General features: G+C 47.7%; 1 protein-coding gene across 1 annotated transcript in view; it reads right to left on the bottom strand.

The window, feature by feature from the left end:
- MYO3A (myosin IIIA) overlaps positions 1-18,360 on the bottom strand; it is a 151,793-nt gene that overhangs the window by 63,130 nt on the left and 70,303 nt on the right. Inside the window, exons 16-18 of the mRNA XM_075271731.1 lie at positions 13,235-13,361; positions 5,744-5,954; positions 1,583-1,730 (exon numbers count right to left, since the gene is read on the bottom strand). Coding sequence (XP_075127832.1) covers positions 1,583-1,730; positions 5,744-5,954; positions 13,235-13,361 — 486 coding nt within the window. The remainder of the gene's footprint in view (positions 1-1,582; positions 1,731-5,743; positions 5,955-13,234; positions 13,362-18,360) is intronic.

Genomic DNA, 18,360 nt, shown 5'->3' on the forward strand with positions numbered 1-18,360 from the left:
CTTCCAGCGGTCCCATTAAACTTATAGTGTCTTATTAATGTCCCATTAAATGCACGATTCCCACTCCCTTCCCAACTGTGGTGCAAGGCACCCATGTCCCATAGACCCAGAAAGTTACCCCATATCTTTTGGATAGGTAGTAACTTGTGTTATTGGAATACCCCTTTAAAATTATACTCCAGTCAATGAATTCTATATACTGAAAGTAGACTCTCGTGATTTTAATACTGATGACCTACAACATCCTTAGGGCAAGTTGTCAGTAACAGATGAGGGTCCAATTTCTAGCACCCCAGGATCTGCTTTCAAAATGGCACGGGGGTTTAGCAAGCATTGTGGCCTCTTCATTGCCAAGTACAGTGACTGCACACAGACATTACAAAATGTACAGAAGTGTTCCTAGTAAGCAAGAGATAATCTGCAGCATTTGCCAGAGCACCATAGCCCCTTCAGCGGATTGGTGGGCTATCTGGCATTGACCCCACCGATCTGATAGTGACGGCCTATCCTAAGTATAGATCATCAGTAGAACAATCCCTGCAAAAAACCTTGATATAGAATATGTAATGGTGAAATAATGAATATCCTAGTGCAGGGGTGCTCACACTTTGTCAGCATGTGAGCTACTTTATAACATGCCCAAGTCGAAAGATCTACTACCCACTTCTTGTGGGCGGGGCCGTGGTGGGCCAGTGACCGGGGTGGGGTGTGTCTGTGGGCGGGGTCGGGCATGTGGGTGGGGCCGGGCGGAGCGTGAGAGCAGGAGACAGCGGCGTTCTGTGGACGCCCAGGGATCCCCGCTGTCTGCTTCTTCACAGCGCAGGCTGAGAGTTATCTCTGGACACTGGCAGGCTGGGGCTGCGGCAGCCCCGCCTGCCAGTGTCCGGAGATAACTCTCAGCCTGCACTGTGAACAAGTAGCACCCCAGCCCCCTCCATCCCTAAGAGCGGCCTGCAAGTGTCCGGAGTGCTTGTTCACAGCGCAGGCTGAGAGTCGACTCTCAGCCTGCACTGTGAACAAGCAGACACCGGGGATCCCTGGCTGCATCTCGCGATCGACCTATACGTCCATTGCGATCGACCGGTAGATCGCGATCGACGTATTGGGCACCCCTGTCCTAGTGGAATGTCATCACTTTTTGATTTTTCATCCAGTAGTCAGGGTGGCATGTATAACAATATTTTCCTTTCCAAACCAAATGTGATGGAATCTGCCATGGAGAAGATCTGATCAGAGTCTGGAAAAAAAATGTTAACATTATAAGGAACGCAACTTAATATAGTATCAGAAATTAAATGATAGCACCATACTATGTATGCGTATTGGTGAATTCTGCTCCTACCTATTTCGAGACCTCTCTATCGTGACCTTTGTGAGTGGAGAGGTAGCCACTTACCGTATGTGCAGATCTATCCATTGACTTCTATGGGAATCCTGAAAATAGTCGAATCTGCCGGCTCCGCTACTTTTGGAACTCCAGTAGAACTGAAAAATTTCCGTCGTCTTTACAGATACAGATGTGCAGTCATACAAGTCATGAAGGGGTTAATGAAGACTTTATAGTAAAATTCTATTTTCTTACCTGTTCCCAAGCAAATATGTGTTGGTTGAAGTAGAATTGTATTTGTTCGTTTGCAATATTAATGCAGAGTTGTTCAAAGGAATTCTTTTTAAAATTCTCAAAGCCGAAGATATCAAGAATCCCGATACTGTAGCCGGCGTCCTCCTCGCTGCAAGATCAAACACATGGCCGTCATTGTCTTCTATTACTTCTATCTTATTTGCCGGAATAATCTTTCAAATTGAATACATTTCATGTATCGTGTTTAAGTCAGTCACAAAGCGATCTCACACAGGCTTGTAAATTGTGTCGCAACGACTTTCTGACAAAGGAGGTAAAATGAGCGAATCTGTATTAAGGCGCCATAGGGAAAGTTTACGAGTCAGATGTTATATGAGGTTAGATAAACTTGTCTGCTTATTTCCAGGTAAAAAAATATGCAAATCTATTCTCCAGGATGTAATTAGGAGAATAGTGCACTCTGTACGCCGCCCTCTAGAGGGCAGCCTCCTTAACATCATGCATGACTCAGTTAAAAAGTCTAATTAATCATGATGCGGATTTATTTGCCAAATTAGTATTTCTATTCCAAAAGGAACAGATTCCCAGCTATGGACAGAGCTGTTTCGGCCTATTGGGCCTCCTCAGCATAGTGCAGGGATACTGATTTGGCAGAGTGAGAGACTATAGACGAGGGTCGGGGATAATCGTACACATCAGGGAGAGTGTGTGCCTACATAGGCAGTACGGAGACTTACAATCATCAGGGAGACACAGTGCTACCCTTGTATATGGGCTGTGTGTAGCATTGCAACTCTGATCCATTCCCTTGAATAGAGGTGGCCTGTATAGTAGGCACAGCCCACGGAGATAAGCGGCGCTCGATAGATTAGTTTTTAGTATAGAAGGCACAGGGCTAGTAGATACAGTACGAATGTAGGCAGGAAAAGGAGAGACAAGATGAGAGGTCTATACTATTAGCAGTATTCAGCATGTACACTATATGCTGAATATGGATTTTCCTTACCAACACAAAGGTAGAACATTGCCAAGAGAAAACTTGACCAGAATATGGAAGCATAACCTTCATGGTATCGTCTCTGAACTTCTTGACATAACAGGGCCGCCGATAGGCCAGTACTACTGGTACTGGCGTCAGGGGCCCGGCCAAATTGAAAAATGGGGGGGCCCGGTTTTGGCCCGCTACCGTGTGCCGGCCCCCTGGCGCCCGTAGCAGTCATTGTGTATGTCCTATTTCAACTCAGATCTGCATCCAGAGGACGCAGATCTGAGTTGAAGACATACGCGGCTGAAGCAAGGAGCTGACACAGGTCAGCTCCTCGCTTCGCCGCTGCGTGCCTCTCTCGCTGACACATATGCGGCTGAAGCGAGGAGCTGACCTGTGTCAGCTCCTCGCTTCGCCGCCGCTGCTACTGGCTTGTAGACGCGATGTGATCACATCGCGTCTAAAAGCCAGTAGCCGGCGGCAGCAGCGAAGCGAGGAGCTGACACAGGTCAGCTCCTTGCTTCGCCGCTGTGCGCCTCTCTCGCTGTCACATATGCGGCTGAAGCGAGGAGCTGACCTGTGTCAGCTCCTCGCTTCGCTGCCTCCGCTACTGGCTTGTAGACGCGATGTGATGACGTCACATCGCATCTATAACTGTGTGCCAGTGAGAGAGAGGCGCTCAGAGAGCTGCGAGGGAACGAAGGAGAAGGTAAGTCAGTCAGTGTAATGTGGAACGTGAAACTGGGGGCAGAGAGAGGACGGCATGACACTGGGGGCAGAGATGGAGAGGACGGCATGACACTGGGGGCAGAGATGGAGAGGACGGCATGACAATGGGGGCAGAGATGGAGGGACATGAATATGGGGGCAGAGATGGAGAGGACGGCATGACAATGGGGGCAGAGATGGAGGGACATGAATATGGGGGCAGAGATGGAGGGGACATGAATATGGGGGCAGAGATGGAGGGGACATGAATATGGGGGCAGAGATGGAGGGGACATGAATATGGGGGCAGAGATGGAGGGGACATGAATATGGGGGCAGAGATGGAGGGGACATGAATATGGGGGCAGAGATGGAGGGGACATGAATATGGGGGCAGAGATGGAGGGGACATGAATATGGGGCAGAGATGGAGGGAACATGAATATGGGGGCAGAGATGGAGGGACATGAATCTGGGGGCAGAGATGGAGGGGACATGAATCTGGGGGCAGAGATGGAGGGGACATGAAACTGGGGGCAGAGATGGAGGGGGGGACATAAAACTGGTGGCAGAAATGGAAGGGCGGACATGAATCTGGGGTCAGAGATTGGGTGGGAGACATGAAACTGGGGGCAGATGAAGGGTGTATATGAAGCTGGGGGAGAGATAGAGGGGGTACATATAATGTACGGGTGACTGTAGGAGGATTATACTGTGTGCAGGCACATGAAAAATTAATGAGAATGGGTGGAGTCAACATAACAGTGGGTGGGGCTAAATTTGCCGCACATTTTGTCCCTCTTTTGGTTCTTCAAAAGTTGGGAGGTATGGGTACAGGGGGCAGTGGAAAGATGTTAGAAGGTGGACGGGGGGGGAAGGGGGATTGTTGGGACATCAGGTGTGCGGCACTGCGGAGAGGGAACTGGGGCAATAATATATAATATATAAGTTTTTAGCTGGAGAACTACAAAGCACACAATAGCTCCAAAGGTATGTGTGCTTTGTATTAATAATGATGTAGGCTGATATGTTACTAGCATAGCAGCCTGTTTGGGGGTGGGACTTTCACTTTAAAGGAGTATTCACATTGCGTTTTTGGCCTCCCTTGCTGGGATACGTTGGTAACCAGTCACAATCAGCTCCCCACTTATCCCTGCACGGAGAACTGCAGGCCCCCCCTTTTTTTTAATGGCCAGTTCTTCGTGCAGGGATAAGTTGACAGCTGATTCTGACTGGTTACCAACGTATCCCGGCAAGGGAGGCCAAAAACGCAATGTGAATAAGCCCTGAGGATTTATTAGGAGGGCTCTTATAAATGGTGTTGGCTTTCTATAGGCGGTCACACGTAGCAGATTTTACCTGCAAATAGAATCTGATTAAGCCTTGTAAAGCTGCTAAATAAAGGGAAATGTAATACATAATGGGTATGTCACAAATTAAAGTAGTTTTAAAATGGCGGCGGGGGGGGGGGGGGGCCCAGACACTTAGGCTGTATGGGGCCCCAAAATTCCTGATGGCGGCCCTGTGACATAATATTGGTTTGATATCACTTATTCTAGATTCACATTCCGTTTGGAGATTCCGTCCCCAAATCCGCTTGAAAAATGCAAAGAGAAAAGTCAGAAACACAGTGGAAATCTAATGGACCTCATAGAGGGGTAACTGCTTTTTAAGCAAATTTGGTTTCCGTTTTTTTGGATCCCCAAGTGGACATGAAGAACAGAAACCCAAACACAGGTGTGAACCTAGCGTTAGTCATATAGATGTTAGTATAACAATCCATTACTAGTGGGACCATAAATGTGTACAGTCTCCTTACATTGTAAATGCCTTTTGCTCTATGTTGTGTTAGGTGTTTTGTAACTGTTTTATGGGAAAAAAAACAAAACATTGCATATAAGGCCTGGTTCACATCTGCGTTCAATATTCCGCTTGCGATGCCACATGGGGACCCGCTGAATGGAATACCGAACACATTGGCAAGCCATGAGCTTATGAAAGCTCACGGACCCCATAGACTATAATGGGGTCCGTGTGTTTTCTGTGCAAATCCGCACGGAACATGTGGAGAGAAAAGTACTTCATGAACTACTTTCCTCTCCACATGACTTGTGTAGACACCACACGGAAACACACGGACCCATTATAGTCTATGGGGTCCAAGTGTTTTCATTGCTCACTGCTTGTCAATGTGTTCGGTATTTCGTTCGGGGGTCCCCATGCAGACTCCCCGTACAGAATACCAAACACAGAACCAGGCCTAAGTTGTAGAAAAGAGAAGAGGAAGGAAAATAATCTATCTTCAGCGTTTACAGGACAGGCTGAATATATAATGATATATAATAATACAATATATAAAATGATATATAATAATACAATATATAATAATATATAATAATACAATATATAATAATATTTAATAATACAATCAATAATACAATATAAAATATATAAAGTGACATCCTCGCCTTAGATCAGTACTTGGTTTCAGTAAAGCGTTGATTCGATTTACAATCCAGCTGAAGAGTCGGCCATACAAGGCTTTGGACATGGCATCTCTAACATCGGCCGCTTTCTCCACCGTATTCTGGCGGATTATGGTTTCTCCACGAGTGACAACACAATGAGACGTCAGAGCGTCTTGTAGTTCATCGGATTGTATACAGAGTAAAGAGGCAGCTGAGACATAAAATACAATATAATATTATTATTACTATTATTATTATTATTATTATTATTAATATTAGTGACTTTTTAGTTCATTCTCTCATTTATGGACAGTGTTTTCCTTCCTTATCCTACCCTTATATACTACAGGCTCAGGTCTTCCCGTAAACCATGTGTGCCATATATATATATATATATATATATATATATATATATATATATATATATATATATATATATTGTAAGAAAGTGACAGGAAAAGTCCTGGAAGGACGCTATATCTCCCCCAGAGTCCTCTCATATGTCTGGTGAGTGAGGGCTTCAAGAGCTGTAGTAAAGCATATGGCTGTATTAACCCCTTCTCATCCCACTGTAGGAAGGAGCCTTCATGTACAGGTGGGAGCAGTTAGGCCTAATCACAGGCCTATAAAGCCTCTCCAGACTTCTGTCCTGGGCAGTTCCTGGGGGAGAGTGGTGGAGCCAGGTCCTGTCCATCCAACTGAAAACTGGTGAGACCAGTGGGTGCTTCACAGCTTGTATTTTTGTTGATTTGTTTTGTCCGTGTGGTTGAAGCAAGCCACACGTATAGACAGAGTGCTTCTGTATAGTTAGTCGCCTAGCCGGGCAGGTATTTGTGTTTGTTTTTGCCTGAAGTAAAGGCCTGTTTATTTTGTTTGCCAGCACCTTTAAACCTTTTTGCAAAATAAACGCACAGGGGTAAAACCCTGTTCAAACTGATTTTGGTGTCTGTCTCTGACTGTCTGGGTCCGCTGCTGCTACCGCTGAGCCTATCTCCCCCACATTTGGTGCTTCGGATGCGGGCAAGCCCAGTTTAAAACAGCTCTTAAAGAGACAGATACCTTTTTTTTTTTTTTCCTCGCTCTATCACCTGATGTCCTGGGTGAAGGCGGTGGGAGAACAAAGCACAAACGCGGCTGCAATGGAAGACCTGGTTAAGCTGCTTGGACAGGCCCAGATGGCTGCTGAAAGGCGACAACAGCGTGCAATGGAGGCCTCTGAAAAATGGCAGCAAGAGATGAATGTGATGTTCATGAAGCAGTTGGCTGCGTTAAGTGAGGCCTTGGCTGCTCAAAAACCGGAGACAGAGTCTGCTGCTGTGACCCAAGAGGTGAGACCCACTGCACGAGCTGCTGTACAGAGTTCGCTACAAAAGATGACATCCACAGACGACGTGGAAGCATATTTACATGTTTTTGAGCGGGTTGCAGAACGAGAAAAGCTGCCAAGAGAACAGTGGGCAGATGTCGTGGCGCCTTTTTTAACCGGGGAGCCACAAAAGGCGTATTATGATCTGTGTGAGACTGACGCCAGGGACTATACCAAGCTGAGGGGAGAAATCCTAGCCCGACTTGGAGTAAACATGCATGTACGAGCCGGAAGGGTACATCACTGGACTTTTTCTGAAAGTCTCCCACCCAGGTCTCAAATGCATGACTTGGTCTACCTGGTGAAAAAGTGGCTCCAGCCAGAAGAAGCGTCCCCTGCCAAGATGGTAGAACGGGTAGTGCTGGACAAGTACACCCGCTCCCTTCCTCCTAAAATCCAACGCTGGGTTGGCCAAGCAGGGCCCACGACGGCAGAGGAGCTGGTTTGCCTGGTGGAGAGATATCGGGCCACTGAGGAACTCCTCCAGACACCCTCACGGCCAACCTCCCCGAAATCTGGCAGGATCATACCCACCAATAGGGGTGTGAGGAGGATTGGACTGGAAGGTTGTATGCCCGGGGAGCAGGCAGCCGGGACCATGTTCCCTAGATTCAAAACGCAAAATGGCGACCAATACCATTTACGGTGCTGGCGGTGCCATGAGATGGGACATGTGGCTGCACGTTGCCCTCTGACCAGTGAGCCAATGGACTGTAGCAGTGTCCGGCAAGTCTCGCTGTTTTCTCAACCTGCCTGTTTAGCCGAACTGCCGACGGATGAGGATCCTCCAATGTGTGTGGTAACTGTGGGAGGACAGTCTGTGTCTGCTCTCATGGACTCTGGTAGTGTGGTGACCCTGATACGTGCAACTCTGGTGGACCCTGCCCAATACAATGGACGTACGGTGGGGGTCTTGTGCATTCATGGTGACATCAGAAAGTACCCAATAGCCGAAGTCCCCATCGAGACTACCTGTGGGGTAGTCCGTCACCAGGTCGGTGTAGTGCAGAGCCTGTTCCACAGTATCATTCTTGGAAGAGATTTTCCTGGGTTCTGGAGCCTGTGGAAAAACCAAGATAAAGGGCAGGATGGGTGTGAAAGGTTGTCGAAAATGGATCCTGAACCTTTCGACCCGGACTGTGGTGGGCCAGCAATAGCCGCTGTCCCAGAAGAAACTAGCTCGCCTCTTACTGTGTTAGCTGGTGACACTGAAGGTCAGCAGGAGGTGTCTGACCTACCAGAACTTGAGGTGTCCCATGACAATTTTGGTACTGCCCAACTCAGGGACCCACACTTGTCTCGGGCACGAGAAAATGTAAAGGTGATAAATGGTCAGTCCCAATATCCAGGGGCTGATCAAGAATTTCCTTATTTTGCTATGAACCAAGATTTACTGTATAGGGTAAGCAAAATAAGAGATAATGTTATTGAGCAATTGTTGGTACCCCAACCCTTCCAAAAAGTGGTTCTAGATCTAGCCCATAAGCATGCACTGGGAGGACATTTGGGGTATGAGAAAACTAAGGAACGTATATTACAACGTTTCTATTGGCCGGGGGTGGACAGACATGTACGAGATTACTGTAGCTCCTGTCCAGTGTGCCAATTGACTGCACCAGTCTCCCACTTCAGGAGTCCATTAGTACCCCTCCCAATTATAGAGGTGCCCTTTGAGCGTATAGCTATGGATTTGGTGGGACCCCTGGTGAAATCGGCTAGGGGACATCAGTACATATTGGTCGTAGTAGATTATGCTACCCGATACCCTGAGGCCGTGCCCCTCAGACATACCTCAGCAAAGCTAATCGCCAAGGAGTTGTTTTATATGTTTTCCCGGACTGGTATCCCTAAAGAGATCCTGACGGATCAAGGTACCCCCTTTATGTCCAAAATTACAAAGGAAATGTGTAAGCTCCTGGGTATTAAGCACTTGAGAACCTCTGTCTACCACCCCCAGACCGATGGCCTAGTTGAGAGGTTTAATAAGACCCTTAAAGGAATGTTGAAGAGGGTGGTTAGCAAGGATGGTAAGGACTGGGATTGTTTGCTGCCATATTTAATGTTTGCCATCCGAGAGGTACCCCAGTCCTCCACCGGATTCTCTCCCTTCGAGCTAGTGTATGGAAGACATCCAAGGGGTCTATTAGATATTGCTCGGGAAACTTGGGAACAGGAACCCACTCCCTACCGTAGCGTTATAGAGCACATAACCCAAATGCAAGACCGAATTGCCGCAGTAATGCCCATCGTAAAGGAGCACATGGAGCATGCTCAGTTGGCACAAAGCCGTGTTTATAACCGAAAGGCTCAGCTCAGATCCTTTAACCCAGGTGACCGGGTGTTAGTGCTCGTACCCACTGTAGAGAGTAAATTTCTAGCCAAGTGGCAAGGTCCATATGAGATAATTGAAAAAGTGGGAAATGTAAACTACAAGGTCTTCCAACCAGGCAGGAGGAAACCTGAACAGATCTACCATGTGAATCTGTTAAAACCCTGGAAAGAGAGGGAATCCTTGTCGGCTCTAAGTACCCCTAGAGAAATTGCCACTAAAGTCAGAGGTGCAATTGGTAATCATTGTCCTGATGTACAGATAGCGGTGACTCTGTCTAAGGTGCAGGCCCAAGAGACAAAGGAACTTGTACAAAGAAACACTGATGTATTTTCTGAGACACCTGGGCGTACTAATCTAATAGAGCATGACATTGTAACCGAGCCGCAGGTACGAATCAGTCTGAAGCCCTACCGTGTACCTGAAGCTCGTAGACAGGCCATAACAAAAGAGGTTAACGATATGTTAGCTCTTGGGGTCATTGAAGAGTCAAAAAGTGCGTGGTCAAATCCTATTGTCCTGATTCCCAAACCCGATGGTACCATCAGATTTTGTAACGATTTCCGTAAATTAAATGAAAATTCAAAGTTTGATGCCTATCCGATGCCCAGAGTAGACGAGCTGATCGAGAGGTTAGGGACTTCCAGGTACTTCTCGACTCTCGATTTAACAAAAGGGTATTGGCAGGTGCCGCTTACGGAAAGTGCTAAAGAGAAAACTGCATTTGCCACCCCAGATGGGCTCTTCCAGTACGTAACTATGCCTTTCGGATTACATGGTGCTCCCGCCACCTTTCAACGGTTGATGGACAAAATCCTCAAGCCACATCGCAGGTATGCTTCAGCCTACCTTGACGATATTGTCATTTTCAGCCCTGATTGGGGGAGCCACTTGCCGAAGGTCCAAGCGGTACTAGATTCGCTTCGGGCAGCCGGATTAACTGCTAACCCCAAAAAGTGCACTTTGGGCCTTGAGGAAGCCCGGTATTTGGGGTACACAATAGGACGAGGAGTAATCAAACCCCAGGTGAATAAAGTAGAGGCTATCCAGAATTGGCCCCGTCCCGTAAGTAAAAAGCAGGTGAGGGCTTTCCTGGGAATTGTGGGGTACTATAGGAGGTTCATACCCAATTTTGCCTCCATTGCAGCTCCCCTGACTGACCTGACCAAGGGAGGGAGAACTGGCCTCATCAAATGGAGTGAAGGAGCTGAGGGGGCATTCCAAAAGTTAAAATCGGTCCTTTGTATACAACCGGTCTTGGTCACTCCAAATTATGCCAAAGAGTTTGTGGTACAGACTGATGCCTCAGATGTAGGGTTAGGGGCAGTCCTTTCACAGGTGATTGAAGGTGAGGAACATCCAGTCACATACCTGAGTCGAAAGCTCACTCACGCAGAGAAAAATTACAGTATTGTAGAAAGGGAGTGTTTGGCCATCAAATGGGCTCTGGAGTCCCTACGATATTATTTGCTAGGCCGACAGTTTCGGTTGATTACTGACCACTCCCCTCTCACATGGATGTCTCAGGCTAAAGAGAGAAATGCTCGGGTTACGAGATGGTTCCTTACCTTGCAAAATTTTAAATTTAAGGTCGAACACCGATCCGGGAAATTACAGGGGAATGCAGATGCTTTATCCAGGACACATTGCATGGTGGCGAAAGGTGTTCGCCCCTATAGGTTCGAACAAAGGGGGAGGGTATGTAAGAAAGTGACAGGAAAAGTCCTGGAAGGACGCTATATCTCCCCCAGAGTCCTCTCATATGTCTGGTGAGTGAGGGCTTCAAGAGCTGTAGTAAAGCATATGGCTGTATTAACCCCTTCTCATCCCACTGTAGGAAGGAGCCTTCATGTACAGGTGGGAGCAGTTAGGCCTAATCACAGGCCTATAAAGCCTCTCCAGACTTCTGTCCTGGGCAGTTCCTGGGGGAGAGTGGTGGAGCCAGGTCCTGTCCATCCAACTGAAAACTGGTGAGACCAGTGGGTGCTTCACAGCTTGTATTTTTGTTGATTTGTTTTGTCCGTGTGGTTGAAGCAAGCCACACGTATAGACAGAGTGCTTCTGTATAGTTAGTCGCCTAGCCGGGCAGGTATTTGTGTTTGTTTTTTGCCTGAAGTAAAGGCCTGTTTATTTTGTTTGCCAGCACCTTTAAACCTTTTTGCAAAATAAACGCACAGGGGTAAAACCCTGTTCAAACTGATTTTGGTGTCTGTCTCTGACTGTCTGGGTCCGCTGCTGCTACCGCTGAGCCTATCTCCCCCACAATATATATATATATATATATATACAATCCCTTTAAGCTGCTAGGTGATGATGTGGCAAGTTGTTTTAGCTGATCAATCACAATGCCGTCCTTCTTTGTACCATCAGAATCCATCATGGGAATATGTAGGACGTCTCAGGAGCCCAGCTGTTGTTTATGGCATATTTTTATTTTTACTGGGTTTGCTAAAAAGTCTTTGCCAAGTCTTCAAATAGAAAACGTATTTATGTTCTGTTTTATGTCTCTTTCAAAGTGATCTGAAATTATGAGAAATTTCCTGCCTTTGGAATAATTCACACAATACTTGGAGTTAAAATAAAACTAGCCACGGACTCCGATTCTTAAAGGGATATTCTACAAATTATACCCTATACACAAGCTATGGGTTAACTGTCTGTAGGTGTCTGGACTCTAGGGCCCTTACTATTACAAGAATTGGGACCCATGTGCCCCATATGAATAGCGTAGCAGGTTGTACATGTGTGCTGCCCGGTCAGCCTTAATGGTGGGGTGGGAAGCCGATGGCTCATCATGTCTACCCATACCAAACCCTGCCAGACTACTCCTGGAAGGCATACAGGACCCCCTTCATGTAGGGCAGCAGATATAAGACCTATACCAATCAGACAGCCACATTCTTTTCTGTAGAGAAGGGATACATTGTAATTTTTGGACTTCTCCTTTAAAGTGGGCTCACAATAGATAGATGGCAAATAGGGTTGAGTCAATCTTGAGATTTCAGGATCGATTTTAAAATCCGATTTCTGATCATTTTCCAGCCGATCATGATCGTGAAATTTACTCGATCGCCGATCAGAATCCGATCTTTTCCGATCCCGATCGCTCAACCCTAATGGCAAATGTCTGATCACCAGGGGTCCAACTACTTCACCTCCCAAGTTACAATAGTCTAGGATGGATCTTCTCCGGATATATCCTAGACTCTAGGGTATATCCGGAGAAGATCCATCAAGTCAATTACAGAATAGTGGATTGACTATGTGGGAAAAGAAGATAGCAGCCAGTGACGCAACAAAAGTCTTGGGGCCCCAATGCAATCTTTTGTCCAGGGCCCCCTACCTCTTCCCTACAATGATGGTTTCGGGTGCTGAGGAGTTTAATCTTAGCGTGATTTGGGTAATCTGTGGGTCTCCTTGGCTTATGGGCCAGATGGAAGCTGCAATCTCTATACTGATGCCAGTGCTTATAGGCCCCCTAAGGATCCTTGGCCCCGATGCAACTGCACCCTCCGATACCCCATAAGTTACACCCATGATAGCAGCAATACATAGTATATTACATTGAGAAGTCTGAAAACGGGGTAACATAAAGTTTCTGAGCTCTAGTACAGAATCGGGCCCCCCGACTACTGTATAATATGCGTCATTGATAGCAATGGTCTCTTCAAATTGGGAAGAGAAACCTCCTGGACCCAGATGTGACTACACCCTCTGCACCCCCTCGATATACACCCCTGCATAAAGACACAGCCACACTTTATAAGATTTGTAGTGATATTTGACTGAATCTTACAGCTTTCCAGCACTGCCGGATTGGCGATGTGGCTCTTGTCTATCTGATGTTCCGATGCTACGGAAGTGAAGTCTATATTTCCCACATTCAGAATGGCAGCGAGTATACTGTATACACTTCCAAGTTCCTTCAAGCAAATGGTATACGTGTAAGTTATTTCATTATAACAAGTATTAAACAGAAAAAGCAATTTTTATCAAGAGTACAAGAGAAATGAAAATTCATTATTTAACCCCTTGTGAAATAAAGATAAGGTTATTAAAACCTAAAATAATATACATTCTATATATATCACAATGTATACTGCATGCAACAATAGAATATACTGTATATTGTGTGGGGGTTACGAAGAAGGAATTATACTGTGTAGTGGCCACTAAGAAATCTCAGTAATGTGTAGGGTCCACTGAGGGGGCATTACACTGTGTGGGGGCAACTAAGGGGTATTAAATTGTGTAGGAGACCCTAAGGGGGGGGGCATTATATTGTAGGGGGGGGTAACTAATGGGCATTATATTGTGTGAGTGACACTAAGGGGGCATTATACTGTGTGGGGGTGACTAAGGGGCATTATATTGTGTGTGGGACCCTAAGGGGACATTATACTGTGTGGGGGCAACTAATGGGCATTAAATTGTGTAGGAGATCCTAAGGGTGGCATTATATTGTATGGGGGCAACTAACGGGCATTATATTGTGTGAGGGAAACTAAGGGGGCATTATATACTGTGTGGGGAAAACTAATGGACATTATATTGTGTGAGTGACACTAAGGGGACATTATACTGTGTGGGGGCAACTAATGGGCATTAAATTGTGTGGGAGACCCTAAGGGGTGGGCATTATACTGTATGGGGGAAACTAATGGGCATTATATTGTGTGAGGGACATTAAGGGGACATTATACGGTGTGGGGGCAACTAAATGGCTTCATATTGTATGGTGGACATTAAGTAAACTAAGTTTACTAAGGAGATATTATAATGTGTGGGGGTGACCAGGAGTCATTATATTTGTGAGAAGGAAACTAAGGGGGCACTGAGGCCTGTAATTGGGGTCTAACAGTCATATGGGCCTGGAAAGTTCATGACACTTACTCCACAGGTCATTGGGATGCTGAGGCACCAATATCATGGTTTAATGCTAATGTCATGAAATCGGTGCACACACCCTGTGACCACATTAGCCCAATCAAAGGTCTCAGTTGTCCCCCATGGCTTGTAATGTCACCCAGGAGGCCCCAAGAGATCACCATGAGACAGCTCAAGAAAGTGTTGGGAAACATCTGGAAAGCTCAGGACAAATCTGGTCTGTTCCAAACTAGTTCACTCATCTCTAAAGGGGGCATATACTTTTTCATAGTGAATAAAATGTACTGTGTATTTAAGGATCATTACAGCCTTGGAGTATGGATGTCATTAGAGTGGGGGGAGACAAAAGCAACCGCTGATTTTGGTGATACAGTACACATAACACCATGCATTAGTAAAGGGACAGAAGGGATGAAATCACTCACCTCTAGAGATGAGCGAACAGTGTTCTATCGAACTCATGTTCGATCGGATATTAGGCTGTTCGGCATGTTCGAATCGAATCAAACACCGCGTGGTAAAGTGCGCCATTACTCGATTCCCCTCCCACCTTCCCTGGCGCCTTTTTTGCTCCAATAACAGCGCAGGGTAGGTGGGACAGGAACTACGACACCGGTGACGTTGAAAAAAGTAGGCAAAACCCATTGGCTGCCGAAAACATGTGACCTCTAATTTAAAAGAACAGCGACGCCCAGCTTCGCGTCATTCTGAGCTTGCAATTCACCGGGGACGGAGGTTTCCGGCCAGTTAGCTAGGGCTTAGATTCTGGGTAGGCAGGGACAGGCTAGGATAGGAAGGAGAAGACAACCAACAGCTCTTGTAAGAGCTAAATTCCAGGGAGAAGCTTGTCAGTGTAACGTGGCACTGACAGGCTCAATCGCCGCAACCCAGCTTTCCCAGGATCCTGAATGAAATACACTGACAGTGTATTCCCGTATACCCCATATATACACCCCAAATCCCCATTCCAACGGTGTGCCCCCCCACCTTCACCCCAGAAATACCCTGCAAGTCCCCTAGCAATAGAATTGGGGCTATATACACCCACTATTTTTGCTACTGCCATATAGTGCCATTGTCTGACTGGGAATTCAAAGAATATATTGGGGTTACAAATACCCTCATTTCTTGCTACTGGTATATAGTGCCATTGTCTGACTGGGAATTCAAAGAATATATTGGGGTTACAAATACCCTCATTTCTTGCTACTGCCATATAGTGCCAGTTTCTGACTGGTAATTCAAAGAATATATTGGGGTTATAAATACCCTCATTTCTTGCTACTGCCATATAGTGCCAGTTTCTGACTGGTAATTCAAAGAATATATTGGGGTTACGTGCACCCAAAATTTTTGCTACTGGTATATAGGGCCAGTTTCTAACTGGGAATTCAAAATGCGCAAGGCTCCCGGAAAGGGACGTGGACGAGGCCGTGGGCGAGGTCGGGGGAATGGTTCTGGGGAGCAAGGTAGCAGTGAAGCCACAGGGCGTCCCGTGCCTACTCCTGTGGGGCAGCAAGCATTGCGCCACTCCACAGTGCCAGGGTTGCTTGCCACATTAACTAAACTGCAGGGTACAAACCTTAGTAGGCCCGAGAACCAGGAACAGGTCTTGCAATGGCTGTCAGAGAACGCTTACAGCACATTGTCCAGCAGCCAGTCAGACTCTGCCTCCTCTCCTCCTATTACCCAACAGTCTTGTCCTCCTTCCTCCTAAAATTCCCAAGCTTCACAGAACAATAACCCCAACTGTCCCTGCTCCCCAGAGCTGTTCTCCGCTCCTTTCATTGTCCCTCAACCTGCCTCTCCACGTCACGATTCCACGAACCTAACAGAGGAGCATCTGTGTCCAGATGCTCAAACACTAGAGTCTCCTCCATCTCCGTTCGATTTGGTGGTGGATGACCAGCAACCCACCCTCATCGACGATGATGTGACGCAGTTGCCGTCAGGGCATCCAGTTGACCGGCGCATTGTGCGGGAGGAGGAGATGAGACAGGAGTTGGAAGAGGAAGTGGTGGATGATGAGGACACTGACCCGACCTGGACAGGGGGGATGTCAAGCGGGGAAAGTAGTGTGGATGTTGAGGCAGGTGCAGCACCAAAAAGGGTAGCTAGAGGCAGAGGCAGAGGTCAGCAGCTTAGGCGAAGCCAGGCCACACCCGGAATCTCCCAAGATGTTCCAGTTCGTACCCAGCCCCAAAAAACTCCCACCTCGAGGGCACGTTTCTCGAAGGTGTGGAGTTTTTTCAAGGAATGCGCCGAGGACAGATATAGTGTTGTCTGCACAATTTGCCTCTCGAAATTGATTAGGGGCTCTGAGAAGAGCAACCTGTCCACCACTTCAATGCGCCGTCATTTGGAATCCAAGCACTGGAATCAGTGGCAGGCAGCAACAGCAGGACAAAGGCCGCCTGCCGTTCACGCCACTGCCACTGCCTCTGCCACTGCCTCTGCCTCTGCCACTGCCACTGCTGACTGTGCTGGCGATGCAATCCAGAGGACGAGCCAGGACACCACTTCATCTGCCTCCGCCACTTTGTTGACTTCTCCCTCATCCTCCCCTGTTCCTGTCTTATCTCCTTCTCCTGCACCATCAGGCGCTTCTTTACAACAACCCACCATCTCTCAGACATTGGAGCGGCGGCAGAAATACACTGCTAACCACCCACACGCGCAAGCCTTGAACGCCAACATCGCTAAACTGCTGGCCCAGGAGATGTTGGCGTTCCGGCTTGTTGAAACTCCCGCCTTCCTGGACCTGATGGCAACTGCGGCACCTCGCTATGCCGTCCCTAGCCGTCACTACTTCTCCCGGTGTGCCGTCCCCGCCTTGCACCAGCACGTGTCACTCAACATCAGGCGGGCCCTTAGTTCCGCGCTTTGCACAAAGGTCCACTTGACCACCGACGCGTGGACAAGTGCATGCGGACAGGGACGCTACATTTCACTGACGGCACACTGGGTGAATGTAGTTGAGGCTGGGACTGCTTCCCAAACTGGCCCGGTGTACCTCGTCTCCCCGCCTAACATTCCTGGCAGGGACACGAGAAGAACACCCCCCTCCTCCTCCTCCTCCACCGCCTCCTCCTCCGCCACCGCCTCCTCCTCTGCTGTTAGATTGACCCCAGCTACGAGTTGGAAACGTTGCAGCACTGGCGTTGGTAGACGTCAGCAGGCTGTGCTGAAGCTGATCAGCTTGGGGGACAGACAGCACACTGCCTCCGAGGTGAGGGATGCCCTCCTCGATGAGACGGCAATATGGTTTGAGCCGCTGCACCTGGGCCCAGGCATGGTCGTTTGTGATAACGGCCGGAACCTGGTAGCAGCTCTGGAGCTTGCCAGACTCCAACATGTTCCATGCCTGGCCCACGTCTTCAACCTAGTGGTGCAACGTTTCCTAAAGAGCTACCCCAATGTTCCAGAGCTACTGGTGAAAGTGCGGCGCATGTGTGCCCACTTTCGCAAGTCGACAGTAGCCGCTGCTAGCTTAAAATCTCTCCAGCAACGCCTGCATGTGCCACAACACCGGCTTTTGTGCGATGTCCCCACACGCTGGAACTCAACGTTTCAGATGTTGAATAGAGTGGTTGAGCAGCAGAGACCTTTGATGGAATACCAGCTACAAAACCCTAGGGTGCCACAAAGTCAGCTGCCTCAGTTTCACATCCATGAGTGGCCATGGATGAGAGACCTTTGTGACATCCTACGGGTCTTTGAGGAGTCCACAAGGAGGGTGAGCTCTGAGGATGCGATGGTGAGCCTTACAATCCCGCTCTTGTGTGTTCTGAGAGAATCCCTGATTGACATCAGGGATAACTCAGATCACACAGAGGAGTTAGGGATAGCATCCGATCCGTCACAGCTGGAGAGTAGGTCCACACATCTGTCCGCTTCACTGCGTTTAATGGAGGAGGAGGAGGAGGAGGAGGAGGAAGAAGAGTTGTCCGATGATGTGATGGTGATACAGGAGGCTTCCGGGCAACTTCGAATCGTCCCATTGTTGCAGCGCGGATGGGTAGACATGGAGGATGA

The sequence above is a fragment of the Leptodactylus fuscus genome, chromosome 4 (genome assembly GCF_031893055.1).
Source record: "Leptodactylus fuscus isolate aLepFus1 chromosome 4, aLepFus1.hap2, whole genome shotgun sequence".
Classification (NCBI taxonomy): Eukaryota; Metazoa; Chordata; class Amphibia; order Anura; family Leptodactylidae; genus Leptodactylus; species Leptodactylus fuscus.